The following is an 18,580-nucleotide window of genomic DNA, read 5'->3' as shown; positions in this document are numbered from 1 at the left end:
TCAGAGAGGTAAGCCAAAGTCTGCAGAGCACAAAACTATATCCTGTGGGAAAATGGTTAGAAGCCTCAGATTAAGATGGGTACAGATACCAAGTAAAATAGAAATCTTCCTTTTTAGTGCTGACAAAAATTTGTTTTCTGAAGTTAGAAATCACTGCAAATAACTTCAGAATAAACTACACAGGTTTCAAGCAAGTGTAGAAATTTTACCAAAGAAATATCTTATCTTTACCTTATATATTTGAAAGGTAAAGTTTTCTCCTCCTGTAGGACTGAGAACAGAGTATGTATGGAGTAAGGTTCCAAATGGTTTGAAATCAACTTCTTTTTCCAGCAATGAAAGAAAATCATTTGTGTTTGTGCAAAATCCAGGTGGAATGATCTGTCTAATTTTTCCCTCGACATCATCTGCCTAAGGAATCAAAGGACAAAGGAAAGATTAAATGATTTAGCTTGCATTGTATTGTTCAATTTCCTTGAAATGGACAAACCCCACAAAAATCACCACAGGTCAGTTCACAATAAAACTAAAAAGTAAACATCCATAACTAGGAGAGAATGAACTTCATGTACAAAAGATACTGCCTCATAAACCTGTGATAAGAGTAATATGTGAATCAAAAAAGAAGGCAAAAAGTCTGAAATCAAGAACAAGCATGAGAAATTTCTAACATCACACTGACATTGCTGGGTATGTTCTTTCAGAGAATCTGAACCTGCCAACACTAAAGTCCACTTACTATTTTATATGTATAAAGGAGACCATGTTATCCAAAACTGTATTATCCAAGTTGTAAGGTAAGCTATAATCTGACCAAATAACAACCTCAGAATGAATAAGAACGTAAGTCATAACTGACCATTTACAGTCTCAAAATATAAGAAAACTTAAAAAAATACACCCACATGGGAAATACATAAATTATATGAATTGACATATAACCCACTTATCCTTATAATGTGACACAAGTTTTACACACTTGAATTTGTTAACAGTAAAAAGAGACAAGCCTGGTCAACAAAATTAAACTTAGAGATTAAAATTACCCTTGTTAAACAACCCTGATGAATGTTAAAACTATCAGCTGAGCAGACTTCATAATCCTTTTCAAAACCCCAAAAGACCACTTGATTGAATACATTTACTACTTCTCTTTAACCATGAATATTTGATGAAGTCTTACAATAAAGTATTACTGCTTCTCACCAGGCAATAAAACTTAATGAATTGGTCTCAACTTAACAAAACCTTATCCCTCAATACAGTCCCTAAAAGCCTGACATTACATTCAACAAAATGAGCCTGCACTCTATTCAAACTTTTTCCTGAACAATGAGGCCAGGTTTTTACTTAATGGAGTTTGCCGTGAGTTCAGCTGTAATGTTTGTATTGTATCTATTTCCACAAGGACTGACACAAGAACACTTTGTGTTAACTTACTAAGCAGCTCTTTCATACCGTTTACATGCATGATGGGTATTAGTTCTAAACCAAGACCCTTGCTACTTAGCATTCAAAACAGGGAAATTAAGATGCTTAGGACAAAATACACTACAAAAGGCTAATACAACATGCTACTAATTCCTGTCCTTTCAATCATCTTTTAACTAAGTAGAAGCAATGCACCTGCAGATGAATAGCACTTTATTATCATTCAGTTACATTTTAGGTTAGAGAACCAAGGGTGGAGCTTATCACAAACAAGTTTTAATTTCAATGCTCTGGTACCAACATTTATGTATAATTTGTTTATAGCATAAAAAAAGCAATTATTTAAATTTAGCTCTTCAACATTTGCCCACAGCTCATTTTTGATATGTACACTATTCCTTGCAATTCATTTATCCTTAAGACAAACTGAATTTGACACTAGTTAACATTTAAAAAGTACTCTTTCATGAACAATTTTCCTTGAAACAACTACCTAATGTGAAGAAACCAACTTAAGCAAATTTTATAATCTGTGTAATTGCAGTAATTTGAAAATTGAAACTGTAATAATATATTGTAACAGGTTTGTGTAGCAATTAAAATCCAAAGCAGTGGTGGGTAAATAAGTATAAATTTAGGGGCTACAGAGATGGTACAGCAGATAGGGTATGTGACTTGCACATGGCTGACCTTAGGTTTGATACATGACATCACTCAACACCAGTCTCTGGGGCCCAGGATTATACAGTACAGTACGTAGGGCGTTTGCCCTGCATGCGGCCAACCTGGCAACCTGGGTTTAATCCCTGTCATCCCATATGGTCCCTGAGACCACCAGGACTTAATCCCTAAGTGCAGAGCCAGGAGAAACCCCTCAGCATCGGCTGGGTGTGACCCAAAAAGTGGGGGTAGGGGGGAACCAGTCCCTGAGTCTTGCCAGGAGTGATCCCTGAGCAGAGCTAGAAGTATTTCTAAGTGTGGCCACACCCCCCACACACACCACCAAAGATTTAATTCAAAAGTCAAAAAACATTTTTAAAATAGAGGAACAGTTTTAGGGTAAATTTTGCCAGTCCACCATTTCCTTACTCCTCTCTCCATCACTATAACAGAACAAATGGTCTGTCTACAATAAAAATAAAAAGAGCCAAAATTATTTTTCATTTTAGGGATTTTGAGCTTACTGGTTCCTTTGCTTACTAAGATCTTCCTCAGAGTATTAGGTGGATGACTTGCTTTCGGAAACCAGCAAAATGTTTCTTGATGGGGTTGGAGTCGTACTATGGTGAGGGTGCTTGCTTGTATGTAGCCTATGCAGGTTCGATCCCTGGCATCCCATGTGGTCTCCCAAGACAGTAGTAATTTCTGAGCACAGAGCCTAGAATAACCTCTGAGCATCACACGGTGTGCCTCCACCCCACCCCCATCCCCGCCAAAAAAGTTTCTTGATGACATTTCAATGACATTATCTGAATTTTTAAATTTGCCACCTGCTGACTGTTCCTCTTAACTAGAATATTAACTACACACTCTTTGCCATTGCCATAAACACAAAAGGGATTCTGGAATGAACATCCTCCTGATGTCCAGTACCCATTCTGGTGGGTGAGGGAAGTGTCTCCCAATTAGAACTCAGGAAGTGCCTCTGGCTATTCAGGCTGGCAATTCTATGTGAAGTCCTAAGGATGTAGTGCTACTCAGGCCCTGTTGCGCTGGGGATTATTGGGGTCACCCAAGGGGGTCCTCCAGGGTCATACCTGGAGATGTTGGGGGAATCATATGATGCCCGGGAGTGTACTAGGATTGGCGAGGAAAGACCTCAACCCTTGTACTATCTCTCTAGCCCTTCCTGTTTCTTTTTAGTAAGTGAGAAAAAACTCTTTGCTTGACCATGTAATTTAAATAAATGAACATGACCATGAAGCAAATAAATAATCCTCTGAACTTTTAAAAATATGGCTGATTCCTGACTCCTAACCCAGTACTTCTAAGTAGAAATATCTGGTTTCAAGAATAAAAGAATCAGAACTCAGTACGAATACATAGCTATTTTCTCAGCATTATTGTATTAGAATGCTTTATTGATAATTAAGTCAATAGTTCCTGGAGCGGTGGGATCAATTCAGTCTTATCAACAGAACTTAAGAAATAGAACTTTCAGGCTGGAGTGACAGTATAGACGGTAGGGCGTCTGCCTCACATGTGTACGACCTGGGTTGGATCCCTAATATCCCATACGATCGCCGCATCACTCAGTAATTTCTGAGTAGAGCCATAAGTGACCTCTGAGCACTGCTAGGTGTGACCCCCCCCCCAACAACAAAAAAAACCCAAAAACCTCCCTAACCTCCCCACTCCCTGTGGCCCCAAACTTTAGGGAAAAAAAATCCCAAGTCCACAAACAGTGAATTTTGTACAACATAAGGAAAAATATCACCACCATTTTAATAACAATGTCTAGCTGAGTCTAGGTTTAAAGATTTTTAACTATCTCACAGACTTTATCCACCTAAGATTAAATCTATTCTAAGATCAAATCACCACAATGTAAAATCACTTTTATCTGCAAAATCTGCAAACTTTCCAAAGAATATAAATCCCTGAATAAAACAAATCTTAAATGCTGTTACATGTTATTTATCTGACAAGATTAAACACCTGTAACATGGCTGAAAATGGGGGGCAAAACTGACACAAAAGTTGAAGTATAGGGGCTGGAGTGATAGTACACCAGGTAGGTGTTTGCCTTGCACGCAGCTGACCCGGGTTTGATTCACAGCATCCCATATGGTCCCCCAAGCACCGCCAGGAGTAATTCCTGAGTGCAAAGCCAGGAGTAACCCCTGTACATCTCTGGGTGTGACCCAAAAAGAAAAAAAAAAGTTGAAGTACAAATACATAAGATAGCTCTCTTTTAGACCATATACAGTTCATATTACAATTCCAGTGAGCTTAGCCATAAAGGGACTATAGTCAAAAAAGAAAATCCCTGCAACAAAAACAGTAAAATGGAAAAAGCATTAAAGTAAAAAAAGACAAGAAAAAATACACTGTTAAAAAAATTAGTAAGCACAAGTCACTTTGCTTTAAGTCCATCACAACAAAGACAAAACCAAATTAAAAGCATAAAATCAACCCGTTCAAATGTTAAGCAAGATTTTTCTAATCTTTTTAAATTTTCTTTTTGGGGGCTCCACTGGCAATGATCAGAGCTTATTCCTGACTGTGCTCAAAGATCAGCCCTAGAGGACCCGGGGTACCATATGGGGTACTGAAGATTGAACCTGGGTCAGCCACATGCAAAGAAAATGGCCTACTCACTGTACCACTGTATCCAGGCCCTAATCTTTTTGTTTCTGGGCCACACCCTGTGATGCCATGCTTCATTCCTGGCCCTGCTTTAGGGATGACTCCTGGCAGGCTCAGGGACCATATTTATGGTATGCCAGGAATCAAACTTGGACTGTGTGCAAGGCAAACAGCCTATCCACTGCATGACACCTGCTTAATATCTTTTTGTTTTGTTTTGTTTTTCATTTTTGGGCTGCACTGATAGTGCTCAGGATTTACTCCTGGCAAATGTTGAGAAAGTTTCAACAACAAAAGCACTGAGTATGAGAAATGGTAAAGGATACTAATTTAGAAGATTAAAGTCACTTCATTTAAAATGTTTTAAAATTTAATCCCCTTGGGGCTGGAGTGATAGCACAGCAGGTAGGGTGTTTGCCTTGCAAGCGGCTGACCCGGGTTCGATTTCCAGCATCTGATACAGTCCCCTGAGCAATGCCAGGAGTAATTCCTGAGTGCAAAGCCAGGAGAAACCCCTGAGCATCGCCGGGTGTGACCAAAAAACAAAATTTTTTTTTAAATCCCTGTAAATTAGTATTCAGGTTGGGTTTCAGGCATACAATTCCAGCAGTAATCCTTTCACCAGTGTCTACTTTCCCTCTACCAATGTCCTCAGTTTCCCTCCCATCCTTCCAGCCTACATCATTACAGGCACTTTATAAACATTAGGTACTATGGTTTCCATTATAGTTACTGATAAGAGTTTCATGCTTAGAACTTCATCACTTTTCAGCACACCTTCCTCCCTGAGTGACCACTTCCCTCCACCGCTGTGTTTTTTTTCCCTGGTCCTATCCCCCTATGCCCTAAGTGGCAAGCTTTCCACTAAAAACAGGTTCTCTTTGTTTTTACTGCCTTTGAACATTTGTTATTTCACTACTGTTTCTTTATATCAATAATAGTGAGAGACATTGTGTTAGTCTCCCTCCAACTTCACTCAGCATGATACTCTAAAACCATCCATGTACCATCAAACTGCACTGTTTCATCTTTTCTTACGGCAGAGTTATATTCCATTGTGTATATATGCCACAAATTCTCTATCTGCTTTTAGGCATTTGGGTTGTTTCTAGATTTTGTAAATCACGTTGGAATGAACATAGGAGTGCAAGTGTTTTGTTCTATATTGTGTTTGGGCTGTAGATTACAAGAAGTAGAATTGTTGGAGCTCAATTCCAAGTGTTTTGAGAAGTGTCCATATTGTTTCCAAAATGGCTAAACCAGTCGACATTCCCACTAGCAGTGATTGAGGGTGTCCCTCACAGACCTTGCATCCAAGCCAACACTGGTTGTTTTTGTTCTTTTTGATATGTGCCAGTTTCTGTGGTGTGAAGTGATATCTCAATGCTGTTTCCTTGATGATTAGTGATGCAGAGCATTTTTCCATATGCCTTTTGCCCATCTGTATGTCTTTTTGGAGGAAATTTCTGTTCATCTCTTCTCCACATTTGATGGATTTGGATGTTTTTTCTTGTAAAATTCTAACAGTGCTTTATATATCTTGGATAATAGACCTTTATCAGATAAGTGGAGGGGAAACAATTTTTTAAATTTTATTTTTATAAAGTTGTTCACAATAATTATTGCATCTTATATTCAAACTCCAACCCAACACCATTGCACCTTCCCACCACCAATTCAAATATTTCCCTTTTAAACCCCAAAACCTGCCCCCAAAGCAGAACTGAATTTATTTTGAATCGCTTGTTAGAATAATTTGCTAAAAATGACCCAAAAAAGTTTTCTAAGAGGTAAGTGAGCGAAAATTGTTGTATTTCACCCAGGAGCCATTAAGCCCTTCTATAAGAGATTAGTAACATGTTGTTAAAGGTTGAGTCTTGTGTGCTTTTATATCTATATATTGCACTGTAGCAATGACCTCCCATTGTTCATCGATTTGCTTGAGCAGGCACCAGTAACGTCTCCACCGTGAGACTTCTTGTTACTGTTTTTGGCACACTGAATACATCACGGGTAGCTTGCCATAGAGACATATGTATATATATCTACATATATATACATATGTGCTCACATATATGTATAAAATCTGTATATATATATATATATATATTCCCCCCCCCCCCCAGATTGGTTGTCTTCTACTTTAAACCCCATCAAATGTGGTGCACTACTCTTGGTATATCAGTGGTGTAAAGTACAAGGTGTCATGGCCTTGTGGCCCAGGAACAGATTAACTCATGGTAAGGCTCGTCCAAGCTTGTGGAGAGTGTGGCAGGGGTTGAGTTCTGGAGGTCTTCGGCTCCCCTGGCCATTTGGGGCAGGGAAAGGAACTCACCCAGGGCAAACATTTTCTACTAGCCAGTTGGGTGTCTTTGTATTATGGTCATCACTTCCTCTGAGATGCAAAAGCTTCTTAATTTAATGTATTCTCATCTGTTTATCTTGTTTCCACTTGCTTGGCCTGTAGTGTTTCATTCTTAAAGTTCCTAAAGATGCCTCTTACTTCATAGTCATGGAAGGGTTTCCTCAATGTAACTTATGGGCTCAGGTCTAATATAGAGGTCAATAATCCATTCTGATTTGATTTTTGTGCATGGTCTTAGAGAGGAGTCTTAATTTTTTTTTTGCATGTGACGCACCAGTTTCCAACAATATTTGTTGAAAAGATTTTCTTGCTTTACTTCTTATATTTTGCTCCTTTATCAAACTGTTCATAAACCTGAGAATCTTTCTCTGAATATTCTAATCCATTGATCTGAAAGCTTGTCCTTATTCCAGTACCATGCTGTTTTTAATTATTACAGCTTTGTAGTACAGTTTGAAATTGGGGAGGGCAATGCTTCCCATCTTCTTTTTTCTCTAGGATGGCTCTGGCTTTGAGGGAGGGGGACTGTTATTATACCATATTAATTTTAGGAATATTTAATCTATTTCTTTTAAATATGTCACAGGTATTCTTATAGCAACTGCATAAATCTACAGAATGCTTTGGGGAATATTGCCATGCTGACAATGTTAATTCTACTGATCCACAAACAGGGTACGCTTCCATTTCCGATTGTCCTCTTTTAGTAGTGTTTTGTAGTTTCTTTATATTCATCTTTCACCTCTTTTGTTAAGCTGATTCTAAGTACTTGATTTTTATTTTTTATTTTTTGCTTTTCGGGTCACACCTGGCGATGCACAGGGGGTTACTCCTGGCTCTGCACTCAGGAGTTACTCCTGGCGGTGCTCAGGGGACCATATGGAATGCTGGGAGTCGAACCCGGGTCTACTGCGTGCAAGGCAAACGCCCCACCCGCTCTGCTATCTCTCCAGCCCAGTACTTGATTTTCTGAGGCACAACTGTGAATGGAATTTATTTCTCCCATTACACTGTTTGCATATAAAAAAGCCATGGATTTTTACATTTTTTGTAGCCTGCGACTTTACCCATCTATTTTTTTCTTGGCACTTTTCTGTAGTATTTCAGGCTTTCTAAATATAGTACCATGTCATCTGCAAATTGAGAGAAATTAACTTCTTTTTCTTATCTGAATGTCCTTCACATCTCTTGCCTAATTGCTATGGCAGGGATTTCCAGTACTGTTGAATAGAAGTGGTGAAAGTGGCCAACCTTGGGCCGGAGTGATAGCACAGTGGGTAGGGCGTTTGCCTTGCACATGGCCGACCCGGGTTCGATCCCCGGCATCCCATATGGTCTCCCAAGCACCGCCAGGAGTAATTTCTGAGAGCAGAGCCAGGAGTGACTCCTGAGGATTGCTGGGTGTGACCCAAAAGGCAAAAAAAAAAAAAAAAAAAGAAAGTGGACAACCTTGTCTTATGCCTGATCTTAGAGGGAAGGCTTTTAATATTTTCCCATTGAGTATGTTCTCTGTGGACTTGTAAACGGCTTTGACCAAGCTGAGGAAAGTTCCTTCAATTCCCACTTTATTGAGAGATTTTATTTTTGTTTGTTTTTATCATGAATAGGTATACTGGATCTTACTGAATGTTTTCTCTGTGTCTATTCATAAAAACAATTTTACTTTTTCCTTGTATTGATATGGTGCATAATGTTTAAAGTCATTTTAAAGACTTGAAAAGATGACATCACTCTTTTTTTGGGGGGGCAGGCGGCACTGATACCTGGCAATGCTTAGGGGTTGCTCCCTGTGGTGCTCTGAGGACTAAGTAGTGCTGGGTTTCCAATCTGGGCCTCCCACATGCAAGCTCTCTTTCCAGTTCAGTTGCTAACCTACAGAATTTTTGCAAGTTCAACCTTCAGCCTTCCTTCATTCTATTGGTCCAAATGGATAGTTTCTGCTGAGATAACATTCTCAAAAACTTATATGAGTCACATGTTATGCTATGAGGGCCCATGCCATTAAAAATAATCTCTACATGTATAAAATTCCCTGACCCCTAGTCAGTCTCTCTCTCCTCTCTTTCTAGTCAATCTCCTCTCTCTCTCTCTCTCTCTCGCTCTCTCCTTCCCTCCCTCCCATAATTATTAAGAACATACATTAGTAGGAAGCTTCCAAATTTATTTGGACTACTGCCCCAAGGATAAGGGGTAGAGCCAGTATCAACCACATTGGGTAACACTGTCTACAAACTGGACCCGAGGGAGAGACAGTACAGTAAGGAGGGCACTTGCTTTGCACACAGCCGACTTGGGTTGCATTTCCGGCACTACTTATGGTCCCCCAAGCACCACCAGGAGAAATTCTTGAGTGCAGAGCCAGGAGTAATCTTGAGCTTCTCTGGGTGTGACCCATGAACAAAAATGAGAAAGACTTCCCACAAGCATATGTCTAGTAACTTTTCAGTAACAAAAGGTTACCTACTCTGGTGATTCTTTAACTTTTTACACCTTGCCCACTGGAAGTTAAAAACCAATGATTTAGGGCCAGAGATAGTAGAGGGGTTAAGCAACTTGCCTTGAATAACTTGAACGCAACCCCAGTTTAATCACCGGTATCAAGGGCCCCCTGAACAAGGTAGAACACACCCCCCCAGCACTGCTGGTGTAAGCTCTGCAGCAAAGCATTCTGGGCCTATGGGTCAAGAAATTCTTGAAGTATGCTTGGGAGGAACCCTGCGAAAAATTTCAAGAACACTTATCTGGCTACACTTTATTTTTGTCCCCCTGCAGAGTAAACTTTGCTGATTTTGGTTCCTTCTACAATCTGGATAGCTGAGAGTTTCTCAAATCATCAAGTCCTGGACTTTTTTTTATTTTGCTTTAGCAATTTTTCCTTCAAATGATATCTTTCCTCTTACATTTCAGTATAAGCAGTAAGAAACTAGGTCACAGCTTCAATTATTTGTGTGAAAATTTATAGTTAAATATCTAAGTTCATAATTTACAAGTTCTTCTTTTCAGATAAATGCAGACTCAATAAAGATTTTCTTTCCCCCGTTTCAAATATCATGTTTCAAATATCATTTTCTTCTGAGCCCTCTCCACTGGCCTCTGTAACATTTATATTTCCACTAGTATTCTGTTTATGGTAACTTACTTTCACAGATGATATAGGCTTCTCCCTTATACTCGGACCTTTATTGAGTCCTCACCAGCAATATCTTTAATGTTGTTTCTACCAAAATTCTGTTTAAGGCAATCTGCTTTTCTGTAAAGCATCTCAAATTCTTTTAGTCTTGATAACCATTATACATTTCCAAAGGCATTTCTACATTTTTAGTAATATTATACAGTAGTTAACACTTATTGGTGCAAAAATCATTATTCACTTTGTGGCTGCTGTAACAAATGACATAAAGTCTGAGACTTTAAAACCACAGAACTTACTCTTGCATAATCTAGAAGTAGTCTAAAATCATTATCAGTTAATACCTGTCCAGATATTAACAGGGCTATGTGCCTTCCAGTTGCCAGAAGTGTCTTTTCCAATTTCTAGTGGCTACCCTACCTGAATACTTTGTCTTGTTTCGGCATCACTCTTCCCCTGTGCTCCACTGTCTTTTAGGAGCACATTATTCAGCCCACCACAGTACAATGTCTCTTCAATGTCTCACCTTACTCCCACTTCCTTTTGGTTAATTTGTTTCAAGTAATTTGATAACGTAATCAGCTTAATTATCCATGTTTATAAACAATTACATTGGAAAATTTGTGGGATTAGAAGTGTAACAAGAGAAATTTAACTTGGCAAATTTGACATGAAGTATTAAAATATTTTAGGGATTTACCTCTACCTTAACTTCTGAGAAAATAAATAACTTTCATGTCCAAAAAACCCAAAAAATACTGGGGATGTGGTTCACTGAGAAGAGTATATGCCTTGTGTAGGTGAGACCCTGGGTTAGATCCCTGAAGCTATGGATCAAACTAACATCAGGTGAAACCTTAAAACACTACCAGGTACAATCACTGGTACCACCACTATCACAACAAAGAATAGTCGACTTAAAATACAAAAAACAAAAACAGAAAATAAATGTTGGGCCAGGGGGCTGGAGCGATAGTACAGCAGGTAGGGCGTTTGCCTTGCACACGGCTGACCTGGGTTCAATTCCCAGCATCCCATATGGTCCCCCAAGCACCACCAGGAGTAATTCCTGAGTGCATAATCCAGGAGTAACCCCTGTGCATCGCCAGGTGTGATGCAAAAAGCAAAAGAAAAAAAAAAAGAAATGTTTGGCCAGAAGAGAGTACAGAGGTTAAAGTGCTTGCCTTGCACAAGGCCAACTTGTTCAATCCCCAGCACCATCAGGTCTCCTGAGCATCATCAGGAATGATTCCATAAGCACAGAGCCAGGAGTAAGTCTGCTGAGCTGTGTGTGACCCAACCATGCTACCCCACTATAAGGGAAAAAGCAAAAAGACTCTAACTCTAAAAATTTAGTTTTAGGGCCTGAGCAGGACCCAAAGTACAGCAGCAAGGGTGTTTACCTTGCACAAGCCAACCCAGGTTCAGTCCCTAATGTTCCATATGGTCCCCGAGCATTGCAGGGAGTAGTTCCTAAGTGCAGAGGCAGGAGTAACCCCTCAATATTGCCAGGTGTACCTCCCAGCTCCCCAAACCCCCACCCAAAAAGCAAAAAAAAAAATAGAAAGTTTTTATGGAGAAGTTTCACTCAAAAAGACAACTCCAACTCCATAACTTAAGACTGAATACCTGGTTTTAAAGCAACTACAAAATTCTCTACTTTATCATACTTTTACCATTTAAAAGCTATCTTACACCCACTGGGAAGTCAAAATTTAAAATAAATTTATGTTCGGGGGTGTGTGCAACAACACAGCGGGTAGGGCGTTTGCCTTGCACGCGGCCGACCCGGGTTCGATTCCCAGCATCCCATATGGTCTCCTGAGCACCGCCAGGGGTAATTCCTGAGTGCAGAGCCAGGAGTAACCCCTGTGCATCACTGGGCGTGACCCAAAATGCAAATAAATAAATAAAGAAAGAAATAAATTTATGTTCTTACCTCTACACAGTCAAAGTTTTCATCAACTTTAGATGCATATTCAACACGGAACATAGTTGACAGGCTGCCAGCAATATAATATAACAGGATCTTCAGACCCTTGTAACCAAAAGCAGTTTCACTACAAGGGGAAAAAACAGTAGTAATCTAAGACCTCAAACTGAATCTTTGCAAAATCATTATAAAGTTTTATCTGACATATAAACAATTTAACTTGTAATTTTAAGATTTTAAACTATCCTTTAATATTTAAAATAAAGATCTACAAGAGCTGTCACATCTCATCTGTTCTTCATTTACAAAATAAGGTAAATAATAACACCTACCTCAGTGTTTTATTAAATGAGCAAGTTAATACAGGTAAAGGTAACACTTATATTTACTTACTACCATGACTCAATAAATACATTTACTACAACTCTTACTATCATTACTACTGGAATGTATTTCAAATCAGAGACAAGTAATGTAAAACTGAGATCTACCAAGGTAAGAAAATAAGAAGCAGCCTTCAGTCGCCTCTCACTTGCTTCTCATATCAACATCCAGAGCTGCTCAAAGTGATGACAGCACCTATGTATAATTAAAAGCTCTATACGGAATCAGAAAGCAAATCTGAAGCTACTGCTGTACTTTTTTAGGTTATGAAGGGAGTGGGGGGGACAATCAAGTGGCACTCAGGAGGCCTGGGGACTTAGTCAGTCTGGGTGCTGTGGTTCTGGGGATACAGACACCATCTCGGCAGAGAGGGGGATATTAGGGTAACAAATCCAACAGTGCTCAGTGTCTCCATGTCTATATTTGGCAATGCTCAGGGTCAATGAGGTACTGGGAATCAAACTTAGCCAGGAGCATGCTAGGCAAACACCCTACTATGTCTCAGTCTCTGCTGCTATATTACCCTACTATCTATCTATGCCTTGTTATTCCTTTTCAGCTTAAAAGATCGTCAAAAAAAAAAAAAAACAAATTCTAAAATACCCAGAATAAAGGCTAGAGCAATAGTACAGTGGATAGAGCATTTGCTTTGAGCGTGGCCAACAAATGGGTTCAGTCCCCAGCATCCCATATGGTTCCCTGGGCACTGCCAGGAGTAGGTTCCTGAACATCCCTGAATGTGGCACCAAAACAGCAATAACAAAAAAAGGGTACAGAATGGGTGAATCTACAAAGATAGAAAGTAGGTTAATGATTGCCTAGGGCTAGTGGGAAAGTTAATTACTGGTATTTAGGAGGGAGTGATAAAAATGTCATCAAATTGATGACACAAATGTCATTAAGAACTAGAAATGTCATAAACAACTAGAGTAACTAACAGCACATAAAACACTCACCTTTCACACAGCTGATCTATGTTCAATTCTCAGCACCCCATTATGGTTCCCCAAGCCCTGCCATGAGTGACCTGTGAGTGCAGTTTCTCCAAAAGTAAGCTATAACCACCATATGTGGCTCCCAGCATCACAGGGCCCAAGCAGCACTGCATCCTTGGGCTTTAGAACTGAACCAGCAGCAGGGCTGGCTAAGAATTCTCAGAAGTGGGCAACTCCACCCAAATCAAATCAAACAAAAACACATTAAAGAAAATAAATACAATGCTTTATATCCACTAATTCCTACATCTGAAAACCTTTTCCCATAACAACTAGAATTCTCTGGGAAAATGGCTAACTATAGATCTGGTAGAGAATGTACAAGATGAATCTAGAACATTTTACTCTATAGAAAATAGTACTTCACAAGTGATGATAATATTTATATCTAAAGGAAAGGCCAGACTGAGTTGAGTGACTTTGAAAAACAAAGTAATATTTTTGCCAAGAGGAGGGTCCCTCAAACAGTGCTCACAGGGTCCCAGTAGACACTATGGGTACTCCTTGGCTGACTAGGCTGGATGGTTCAGTGGTAGAACCTGAGGAGGCCATGCTGCTCTGGTGCTACTAGGGCTGCAGCAAGTGATGCTCAATGGGTAATGTGGTACTGGGAATCAGACTTAGGGACCTGGTGCCCCTTGACCTCTAACTTGGTGGCCCCCAGATTATATAACCCAAAAAGTTGAAAAAGAATCCTTCAATCCTGAACAAAGAAATGTGAAGAGGAAAAATAGAGGTTCTTGCTAGTAGTAAAAGCTAACTAACAAATATAACAGTCATGAACAGAAAATCACCATTTTCTCATGATAGTGAAACACTAATTCTGGCCAAAATCAATAATTAAAAACTACTGGGTGAGGGGCTAAAAAGATAATACAGTGGGAAGGGCCTTCGTCTTGCACGAGAAAGACCTGGGTCGCCTGAGCACTTCCAAGAGTAATTCCTAAGTTGCAGTGCTAGGAGTGATGCTGACCATCTCTGGGTGTGGCCCAAAAACAAACCAAATAAACTACTGGGGTAAAAGTTTGATGGGAAACAGATTATTTGCAGTCTTAGGTATTTTCAGATTACATATAAATTACAAAGGGAAAAATGTGACCCCCTACAGAGGAGAAAGCTGGCAGTCACTTCTAAACATAGTGGTCAGCAACAGGACCAAATTCACATCATCAATTGTTTAATGTGACACCCCGACAAAGACACACACAAGTTCTGTCATAGAACAACCAAAATATCCATTATCTGAATTTAAAAATAACTATCAAACTAATCCAATATGAAGGTTTACAAAGCTTGTGAGTATATTTTGTACGCCACAAAAATCTAAGTGTCATGAAAATCAAAGGCTGAAGTATCAGAAAAGCAGGTATGATGCATCTGTTTCAATTTCTTTATATGCTATACAAAATACAAAGAGAAAACAAAAAAACATTAGATTCTAATTAAAGGAAATTAAGAAGATACAATAACTAAGTGCAATGTGATTCTATATTGGATCAAACATAGGGAAAAATTATAAAAGAACTATTGAGAATCAACTGGCAAAATCTGACGTGTTAACTTTTTGTATTCATGTCATAATTTCTTGATAATTATATCACTGTTGCTGTTCTTAGCAAAGTATGTATTAAAGAACTTAGGAGTAAGGAAGCAAGATGCACCTGCCACCTACTCTCAAATGATTCCACAAATCAGTGTATTTATATTAGAATGTTCAGAGCAAATAGAACCAACCACTAATAACTTTCTGCAAACTTGAAACTAGAATGGTATCTACTTTACTAATGTAACAAAGATAGAAGGAATAAAGGCACAGCACTGAATATTCCAGAACATTTCTATTTACTTTCTATTTAAATTTGTCATAGAATAACAATACGAGCTTTCAAGATTTCGAACATATAATTGCATTAGAAGTAGTACAGCAAATGTATATGAAGAAAAAAGTAGCAGTAATGAATATGGATCCTACAGTCTGACTGCCTCAATCTGAACTTCAGTCACTCATACATCCTTATGCAATTACATCTACCACTGTATAAAGTTGCAAATGCTAATAGCATCATTAAAACCACTGTGAGAATAAACAAGAATTAAATTCATCAACAGAGCTAACATTAATAAGTTGGAGTTATATCAAAAAGGCCCCCTAATATATTTTTAATAAATTACACAAAAAATAATAGTATAGAAAATAAATTCTGATTTCTAAATCTTAAAGGAAAAAAGAATAAATTTTCTGGAAGTGAGGGGACACTCTAGTTTGGCAAACATCTTACTAAATTACTTACTCATCCCCAAAGAGTTGATGGGTATATTCAGGAAAGAAAGTTCTAATGTCATTCTCAAGATCTTCAGGAAAACGAACTGTTTAAAAGAATAAAAAATATAAAAAGATTAAAGATATTAAAAGTGATCAGTATTTCCATTTGAAAAATTTCACTGTAACTAAGATACAGCCTTTTAAAAATATCATATTTCTATTATATGAATTACACTGGATTCTCATGAGACCAGTGCACAAAGAAAACGAGACTATCACTTTGAGTGCTTTAGCATCAAAACTCAATCTAAGAAGGACCAAAGTGATAGTACAGCAGGAATGGTACTTGCCTGGCTCATGGCTGACCTGGGTTTGATCCCTTTCATCCCATATGGTCCCCTGAGCCTGCCAAGAATGATTCCTCAGTACGGAGCCAGGAATAAACCCTGAGCATTACTGGGTGTGGCCCCCAAAAAAACAAAACATCTCATTCTAAGTATCAGAAAAGCAGATATGAAGCATCTAATTCAATTTCTTTATATGCTATACAAAATACAAACAGTGAAACAAAAAAAGACAAAGAAAAGCTACAGTCAAGTAAACAAAAAATAGTGTGATAGGAAACATTCTAAGAACTATAGAAAACATTCTAAGAACAACTTATGAGCTGACTGTAGTTTAAAAAAGAAAAAACAAAAACAGGGGCTGGAGCAGTACCACAGTGTAGGTTAGGGCGTTTGCCTTGCAGGCGGCCGATGCAGGTTTGATTCCCAGCATCCCATATGGTCCCCGACAGGAGTAATTCCTGAATGCATGAGCCAGGAGTAACCTGGGTGCATCGCCGGGTGTGACCCAAAAACCAAGGAAAAAAAAAAAGGAAGGTTCAGGGGATAGTATAGTGGGCAGAGTATCTGCCTTGCACGCAGCCTACCCAGGTTCAATCCCTGGCACCTCATATGGTCTCAAGTACTTCCAGGAGTAATTTCTGAGTGCAGAGGCAGAAGTAAACCCGGTGCATCACCAGTGCAACACAACCCCCTCACCCCACCCTCCAAGAACTTAAAAGCATTAAGTATATATATAAGAAAGTAATAATTGTTGCTAAAGGTAAAAAGAATGAAGGTTAGTCATAGGTAACAGATAATAGTAATTTCCTATTTTCAAAACAAAATTGAATACTTAGATAAGAGTACCAATTACTATGGAAGAAATTAGATCAGATTGCAATATATGTCTACTCTGGAAATCATTTAATATGTGATTTGTTTGTGTGTCTGTTTCTTTTACTTAGTATGTTCTCAAGGTTTACTCATGTAGTAATATCTACCAGTACTGTATTTCACTATGGCCAAATAATATCCTACTGCATGATATACCATATGTTGTTTATCCATATATCACTAAAAACGTGAAGGGAACTAGAGAGTGTGCGCAGGACAGCAAGTAGGGTGCTTGTCTTGCACACAGCTGACCTGGGTTCAACCCCCAGGACCCCATACTGTTGCCTTAGCCTCACCAGAAGTGATTCCTGAATGCAGAGCCAGAGTAAGCCCTGAACACTGCTGGGTGTGGTCCCCAAAACAAAACGACATCATCAATCATGCTCTTTTTGGGGGAGGAGGGCAGAAGAGGTCATGCCCTGCAGTGCTCAGGGCTTACTCCTGGCTCTTCATACAGGGACTACTCCTGACAGGCTCAGGGGAATATATTGGGTGCTGAGGATAGAACCCGGGCAGGCCGTGTGCAAGGCAAGTGCTCAATCTTCTGTACTATGTAGTTCAGGCCCTGAATCATGTTCTTATAAACATTTGTATATAAGCTTTTGTGTAAAAAATGTTGTATGGATCTGAACAGTACATTAGATGTACTGTTAAGAGAAAGAACACACAAAATGACAGTGAACATTGACACTTAAATGTTTATTGTGTGCTAAACAGCTTGCTAAGAATTTTACAAAAATTATTGCAGTTGAGAGCAAGCCAGCTTAACTCATTAGAGAATAAAACTAATATTGTAGTTAACTCATAAAAGATATAGATGGTAGAGTCATTATTACCTTCATTTTATAGATTAAGAATTTTGCAAGTAAGACTAATCTGTTCAAGGTTACTGAGCTGGTAAATAAGTACTGGGTTTAAGGCTGGATTAATATGGCATATACATAGTATATACAAACCTGAGCAAAGGATGAACTCTGCTGGATAACATAAACACTGGGTATTTTTTTAAGAATTGACAATGCACTTATGTCAGTGAAGGAGAATAAGCTATCTAAATGTCATGAAAGAGAATTCTTACATGACATAAGGAATTCTGTATTAAATTCTGTATGAAATATGAAAAATATGTGGTGACAGGAAAAAGTTCAGTTATGTGAAAGGACACTGTGACCTCAATATAAAAGAAATAGGGATGAGAGCAACAGTACAGAAGACAGAGAGAGCATTTGCCTTGCTCGTGGCCAATCCGGGTTAAATCCCAGGCATCTCTGCTGAAAGTAGTCTATAGACCGAACATGATTGCCACCCAATGTCTCTTCTGCAGACCGCAGCACCCAAAAGGAGAGAGAGAACAAAAGGGAGTGCCCTGCCACAGAGGCAGGGTGGGATGGGGGATGGGGGGTGGGAGGGATACTGGGATTGGTGGGGGTGGAGAATAGGCACTGGTGGTGGGATGGGGACTTGATCATTGTATAACTGAAACCCAAGCACAACAACTTGTAAGTCTACAACTATACCTCATGGTGTTTCACTAAAAAAAAAAAATCCCA

General features: G+C 39.0%; 2 protein-coding genes across 3 annotated transcripts in view; one reads left to right on the top strand and one right to left on the bottom strand.

The window, feature by feature from the left end:
• SLC25A12 (solute carrier family 25 member 12) overlaps positions 1 to 18,580 on the top strand; it is a 193,422-nt gene that overhangs the window by 33,672 nt on the left and 141,170 nt on the right. The window lies entirely within an intron of this gene.
• HAT1 (histone acetyltransferase 1) overlaps positions 1 to 18,580 on the bottom strand; it is a 48,145-nt gene that overhangs the window by 17,632 nt on the left and 11,933 nt on the right. The window contains exons 3-5 of the mRNA XM_056110198.1: positions 15,839 to 15,914; positions 12,175 to 12,295; positions 232 to 411 (exon numbers count right to left, since the gene is read on the bottom strand). Of these exons, the coding sequence (XP_055966173.1) occupies positions 232 to 411; positions 12,175 to 12,295; positions 15,839 to 15,914 (377 nt within the window). The remainder of the gene's footprint in view (positions 1 to 231; positions 412 to 12,174; positions 12,296 to 15,838; positions 15,915 to 18,580) is intronic.

The sequence above is a fragment of the Sorex fumeus genome, unplaced genomic scaffold, assembly GCF_029834395.1.
Source record: "Sorex fumeus unplaced genomic scaffold, SorFum_2.1 ptg000009l, whole genome shotgun sequence".
Lineage (NCBI taxonomy): Eukaryota > Metazoa > Chordata > Mammalia > Eulipotyphla > Soricidae > Sorex > Sorex fumeus.
The sequence above is the reverse complement of the archived record's forward strand: the minus strand, read 5'-3'. Positions and strand labels throughout refer to the sequence as shown.